At 69.8% G+C, this 6,911-nt stretch overlaps 1 protein-coding gene across 1 annotated transcript; it reads right to left on the bottom strand.

Annotated features, from left to right (window-relative positions):
• Positions 1-1,685: 1,685 nt before the first annotated feature.
• Positions 1,686-4,848, bottom strand: LOC134510887 (5-oxoprolinase-like). Its single transcript, XM_063324099.1, has 3 exons — positions 4,599-4,848; positions 3,758-3,854; positions 1,686-2,860 (listed from the first exon to the last, which is right to left on the bottom strand). Exons 1-3 carry the CDS (start codon positions 4,846-4,848, stop codon positions 2,677-2,679), a joined length of 531 nt encoding a protein of 176 aa, XP_063180169.1. The 3' UTR covers positions 1,686-2,676.
• Positions 4,849-6,911: the final 2,063 nt, after the last annotated feature.

Below are 6,911 nucleotides of genomic sequence, written 5' to 3'. Positions count from 1 at the left end.
AATCTAAACCTCCCCTGACGTAACTTGAACCCGTTTCCCCTCGTCCTATCGCTTGTCACCAGGGAGAAGAGGTCAGCCCCCATCTCTCTACAACCTCCTTTCAGGTCGTTGTAGAGGGTGATAAGGTCTCCCCTCAGCCTCCTCTTCTCCAGGCTAAACAACCCCAGCTCCCTCAGTCGTTCTTCATAAGGTTTGTCCTCCAGGCCCCTCACCAGCTTTGTAGCCCTTCTCTGGACACGCTCCAACACCTCAATGTCCCTCTTGTAGCGAGGGGCCCAAAACTGAAGGCAGTACTCGAGGTGGGGCCTCACCAGTGCCGAGTACAGGGGGATGATCACTTCCCTAGTCCGGCTCACCACACTATTCCTGATACAGGCCAGGATGCTGTTGGCCTTCTTGGCCACCTGGCCACACTGCTGGCTCATATTCAGCCGGCTGTCCACCAACACCCCCAGGTCCTTTTCTGCCGGGCTGCTTTCGAGCCACTCTGCCCCAATCCTGTAGCGCTGCATGGGGTTGTTGTGACCCAAGTGCAGGACCCGGCACTTGGCCTTGTTGAACCTCATACCATTGGCCTCAGCCCATCGGTCCAGCCTGTCCAGATCCCTCTGCAGAGCCAACCTACCCTCAAGCAGATCAACACGCCCGCCCAGTTTAGTGTCATCTGCGAACTTACTGAGGGTGCCTTCGATCCCTTCATCCAGATCATTGATAAAGATATTAAAGAGAACCGGCCCCAGCACCGAGCCCTGGGGGACACCACTTGTGACCGGACACCAACTGGATTTAACTCCATTTACCACCACTCTCTGGGCACGGCCATCCAGCCAGTTCTTTACCCAGCGCAGAGTACGCCTGTCCAGGCCATGAGCAGCCAGTTTCTCCAGGAGAATGCTGTGGGAAACAGTGTCAAAAGCTTTGCAAAACTCCCAGCAGAAACATCCGCAGCTTCTCCCTCATCCACCAAGTGGTCACCTCATCATGGGTCACCTCATCATGGGTCACCTCATCACAGAAGGAATCAGGTTCAACAGGCGTCACCTGCCCTTCACAGACCCACGCTGGCGGGGCCTGAGCACCCTGTTCTCCTGCACGCGCCGCGTGATGGCACTGGGGAGGAGCTGCCCCATGACCTTCCCAGGCACCGAGGTCACACTGACCGGCCTGGAGTTCCCCAGATCCTCCTTCCTTGGGGACCTTGGGGACCTCTCCATGGGGACACCTGGGGACATCTTCATGGGGACCTTGGGGACATCTCCACGGAGACCCTTGGTGACCTCTCCATGGGGACCCTTGGTGATCACTCCATGGGGACACCTGGGGACATCTCCATGGGGAGCTTGGGGAGCTTGGGGACATCTCCATGGGGACACCTGGGGACCACCCCACAGGGACCTTGGGGACCACTCCATGGGACACCTGGGGACATCTCCATGGGGACACCTGGGGACATCTCCATGGGGAGCCTGGGGACCTTGGGGACGTCACCATGGAGATCCTTGGTGACCTCTCCATGGGGACCCTTGGGGACACCTGGGGACCACTCCATGGGACACTTGGTGGCCCGGCCGTTGGGACCCTTGGTGGCCCCTCCCCAGGACCATTCCCTGAGGACTCCCCCCCCCACCCCGGGCAGCCTGGCCGGGCCCCCCAGCGCCCCCCAACCACGCAGCCGGCCGTGGGGCAACCCCGAGGCTCCTTTATTGGAAGGCACCGAGATGGGGGGCAGGGGACACCCCACATATGGGGGTCGCCCCCCCCCCCCCCTCACCGGACGGAGGGGCCGAACCCCCAGCGCTGTGGGGCAGAAGCTGGGGTTGTGGGGCTGCCCCACGGAGTGTGCATAGCTAAGACTTGGGGGGGGGGGGGGCGGAATGCTGCTTGGGGGTGTGCATAGCTGCGGTTGGGGGCTGCCCTATAGACTGTGCGTACCTAGGGGTGGGGGGGGCTGCCCCACAGACTGTGCATAGCTGGGGTTGGGGGGCTGCCCCATAGAGTGTGTGTATCTGGGGTTGGGGGGCTGCCCTATAGCTTGTGCGTATTTGGGTTGGGGGGGGGGGGGCTGCCCTATAGACTGTGCATGGCTGAGGTTGGGGGGCTGCCCACGGAGTGTGCATGTTTGGGTTGGGGGGCTGCCCTATAGACTGTGTGTATCTGGGGTTGGGGGGCTGCCCTATAGACAGTGCGTAGCAAGGTGTGGGGCTGCCTTATAGCTTGTGAGTATTTGGGGGGGGGGGGGTCTGCCCTATAGACTGTGCATGGCTGAGGTTGGGGGGCTGCCCCACGGAGTGTGAATGTTTGGGTTGGGGGGCTGCCCTATAGACTGTGTGTATCTGGGGTTGGGGGGCTGCCCCATAGAGTGTGCGTATCTGAGGTTGGGGGGGCTGCCCTATAGACTGTGTGTATCTGGGGTTGGGGGCTGCCCCATAGAGTGTGCGTATCTGAGGTTGGGGGTCTGCCCTATAGCTTGTGCGTATTTGGGTTGGGGGGGGGCTGCCCTATAGAGTGCGCGTATCTGAGGTTGGGGGGGGGGGGGGGCTGACCTATAGCCTGTGCGTACCGAGGTGTGGGGCTGCCCTATAGCCTGTGCGTATGTGGGGTGGGGGGCTGCCCTACGGCCTGTGCGTAGCGAGGTGTGGGGCTGCCCCACGGCGGCGGCTGGGGGGGGCCGTGCCCTCAGACCCCCTCCTGCGCCCGCCGGTACTCGAAGAGGCTCCCGCGCTCGGCGAAGCTCCGGGGGGGCCGGGGACCCTCCGTGGGGTGCCCCCCATCCGTGGGGTGCCCCCCATCCGTGGGGTCCTCCCCCTCCTGGGGGTCACCGTAGCCGCCCCCGCCGGGGGTCTGCAGGCAGAAGACGTCCTGCGTGGGGAGAAGAGGTGGCGTCGGGGGGCTGTGGGGGGCTGTGGGGCGCCGTGGGGGGATGTGGGGTGCCGTGGGGGGATGTGGGTCCCGTCCCACCCTGCCCCCCCCGGTCCCTGCTCACCCCCGGCTCCGCGAGGGGCTGGGGCTCAGGTTGATGGTGCCATGGGGTGCTATGGGGTGCTATGGGGCACCGTGGGGCGCTATGGGGAGCTGTGGGTCCCATCCCCCCGTCCCCGCTCACTCCCAGCTCCACGCTCCTGGGGCCCAGGTTGATGGTGCCATGGGGCGCCATGGGGTGCTACGGGGTGCCATGGGGCGCTATGGGGCACTATGGGGCACTATGGGGCGCTATGGGGCACTCACCCCCGGCTCCACGGGCACCACATTCCTGGGGCCCAGGTTGATGGTGCCATGGGGTGCTATGGGGCGCTATGGGGAGCTGCGGGGTGCTATGGGGAGCTGTGGGGCGTTATGGTGTGCCATGGGGCGCTATGGGGCGCTATGGGGTGCCATGGGGTGCTATGGGGTGCCATGGGGTGCTATGGGGCGCTATGGGGAGCTGCGGGGTGCTATGGGGAGCTGTGGGGCGCTATGGGGCGCTATGGGGCGCTATGGGGCGCTCACCCCCGGCTCCACGGGCACCACGTTCCTGGGGCCCAGGTTGATGGTGCCATGGGGTGCTATGGGGCGCTATGGGGAGCTGCGGGGTGCTACGGGGTGCCATGGGGCGCTATGGGGCACTATGGGCGCTCACCCCCGGCTCCACGGGCACCACGTTCCTGGGGCCCAGGTTGATGGTGCCATGGGATGCTATGGGGCGCTATGGGGAGCTGCGGGGTGCTATGGGGAGCTGTGGGGCGCTATGGGGTGCCATGGGGCGCTATGGGGCGCTCACCCCGGCTCCACGGGCACCACGTTCCTGGGGCCCAGGTTGATGGTGCGCCCGTCCCACCGCAGCAGCAGGTTGAGGCCGGGGGCCCCGGGGCTGCCCCCTAAGTGCGAGAGGGGGGGGTCAGGGGGGGCGGGGGGGGCCTCGGGGGGGTCTTGGGGGCAAGGGGGGGGGGGATGGGGGCAACAGGGGGCCATGGGGGGTGATGGGGGGGACGATGGCGGGCGATGGGGGCCATGGGGGGGGGGCTGGGGGGGCCATGGGGGGTTGTAGGTGGCCATGGGGGGCTATAGGGGGCCATGGGGGGCTGTAGGTGGCCCTGGTGGCCATGGTGGCCATGTTGGGCTGTGGGTGGCCATGGTGGGCTGTGGTGGCCATGGGGGGCTGTGGGTGGCCATGTTGGGCTGTGGGTGGCCATGTTGGGCTGTGGTGGCCATGGGGGGCTGTGGTGGCCATGGGGGGCTGTGGGTGGCCGTGGTGGGCTGTGGGTGGCCATGTTGGGCTGTGGGTGGCCATGGGGGGCTGTGGTGGCCATGTTGGGCTGTGGGTGGCCATGGGGGGCTGTGGGTGGCCATGGGGGGCTGTGGTGGCCATGGGGGTCTGTGGGTGGCCATGTTGGGCTGTGGGTGGCCATGGGGGGCTGTGGTGGCCATGTTGGGCTGTGGTGGCCATGTTGGGCTGTGGGTGGCCATGGTGGGCTATGGGTGGCCGTGGTGGCCATGTTGGGCTGTGGGTGGCCATGGGGGGCTGTGGGTGGCCATGTTGGGCTGTGGTGGCCATGGGGGGCTGTGGGTGGCCATGTTGTGCTGTGGTGGCTGCGGTGGCCGCGGTGGCCGGGGGCACTCACCGCGCAGGCCGTAGGGCGGGTGACGCGGCGGTCGCAGAGCAGGGCCAGCAGCGTGGGCTGGCGGAACTGCAGCTCCCGCCGCACCCCCCGGCCCCCCCGCCACCCCGCCCCGCCCCCCCCGAGCCCCCCCGCAGCTCGAAGCGCCGCAGCACCACCGGTACCTGGGGGCACGGGGGGGGGTCAGGACGGCACCGCTGACCCCCCCCGGCACCGCCGACCCCCCCCAGAACCACTGACCCCCCCCCGGCATCACCGATCCCCCCCGGCACCACTGACCCCCCCCAGAACCACCGATCCCCCCCGGCACCACTGACCCCCCCCAGAACCACCGACCCCCCCCGGCACCACTGACCCCCCCCAGAACCACCGACCCCCCCGGCACCACTGACCCCCCCAGAACCACTGACCCCCCCCCAGAACCACCGACCCCCCACCGAGCCCCCCCAGAACCACCGACCCCCCCCCGGCACCACCGACCCCCCCCAGAACCACCGACCCCCCCCGGCACCACCAACCCCCCCCGGCACCGCCGACCCCCCCCAGAACCACTGACCCCCCCAGAACCACCGACCCCCCCCAGAACCACTGACCGCCCCCCCCGGCACCGCCGACCCCCGACCCCCCCCCCCGAACCACCGACCCCCCCCCGGCACCGCCGACCCCCCCCCAGAACCACTGACACCCCCCCCCCGGCATCACCGACCCCCCCCCAGCACCACCGACCCCCCCAGAACCACTGACCCCCCCCAGAACCACCGACCCCCCCCCGGCACCCCCCACCCCCCCAACTCCTCCTGTGCCCCCCGACCCCTGTGTCGTCCCCCCCCGACCCCCCCTGACCCCCCCGGCCCCTCTGACCCCCCCACCCCCCCCAGCCCCCTGTGACCCCCCCTGACCCCTGTGACCCCCTGCCCCCCCCAGCCCCTGTGACCCCCCCACCCCTGTGACCCCCCCTGACCCCTGTGACCCCTGTGACCCCCCGGCCCCTGTGACCCCCCCTGCCCCCCCCAGCCTCCTCTGACCCCCCCTGACCCCTGTGGCCCCCCAGCCTCCTGTGACCCCCCCGGCCCCTCTAACCCCTATGACCCCTCTGACCCCTGTGACCCCCCCGACCCACACTGACCCCTGTGACCCCCTGATCCCTATGAACCCTCTGACCCCCCCCCCACTCAACTGACCCCCCCGGCCCCTCTGACCCCCCGCCCCCCCCAGCCCCTGTGACCCCCCTGACCCCTCTGACCCCCCCGCCCCCCCCACCCCCCTGTGACCCCCCCCGGCCCCTCTGACCCCCCCACCCCCCCAGCCCCTGTGACCCCCCTGACCCCTCTGACCCCCCCGCCCCCCCCACCCCCCTGTGACCCCCCCGGCGCCTCTGACCCCCCCCAGCCCCCTGTGACCCCCCCTGACCCCTCTGACCCCCCCCAGCCCCCTATGACCCCCCCTGACCCCTCTGACACCCCCCAGCCCCCTGTGACCCCCCTGACTCCTCTGACCCCCCCGCCCGCCCCAGCCCCCTGTGACCCCCCCTGACCCCTCTGCCCCCCTGCCCCCCCCAGCCCCTGTGACCCCCCCGCTCCCCGTGACCCCCTGGCCCCTCTAACCCCTATGACCCCCCTGCCCCTGTGACCCCCCCGACCCCTGTGACTCCCCCACCCCCCGTGGCCCCCGGCCCCTCTGACCCCCCCCCCCCCCAGCCGCCTCTGACCCCCCCTGACCCCTGTGACCCCCCGGCCCCTCTAACCCTATGACCCTCTGACCCCCCTGACCCCTCTGACCCCCCCCAGCCCCTGTGACCCCCCGGCCCCTGTGACCCCCCCTGACTCCTCTGACCTCTCTGACCCCCCCTGACCCCTGTGACCCCCCCTGACCCCCCCGGCCCCTCTGACCCCCAGCCCCCTCTGACCCCCCTGGCCCCTGTGACCCCCCTGACCCCCCGCCCCCCCCCACCCCCCTGTGACCCCCCCCGGCCCCTGTGACCCCCCCTGACCCCCCCGCCCCCCCCACCCCCCTGTGACCCCCCCCGGCCCCTCTGACCCCCCCCAGCCCCCTGTGACCCCCCTGCCCCCTGTGACCCCCCGACCCCTCTGACCCCCCTGACCCCTCTGACCCCCTGCCCCCCCAGCCCCCTCTGTCCCCCCCTGACCCTGTGACCCCCCGACCCCTCTAACCCCTATGACCCCTCTGACCCCCCTGACCCCTGTGACCCCCCCTGACCCCTGTGACCCCCCTGACCCCTCTGACCCCCCTGACCCCCCCGCCCCCCTGTGACCCCCGGCCCCTGTGACCCCCCCTGACCCCTCTGACCCCCTGACC

Source organism: Chroicocephalus ridibundus, chromosome 2 (assembly GCF_963924245.1).
Source record: "Chroicocephalus ridibundus chromosome 2, bChrRid1.1, whole genome shotgun sequence".
Classification (NCBI taxonomy): domain Eukaryota; kingdom Metazoa; phylum Chordata; class Aves; order Charadriiformes; family Laridae; genus Chroicocephalus; species Chroicocephalus ridibundus.
The sequence above is the reverse complement of the archived record's forward strand: the minus strand, read 5'-3'. Positions and strand labels throughout refer to the sequence as shown.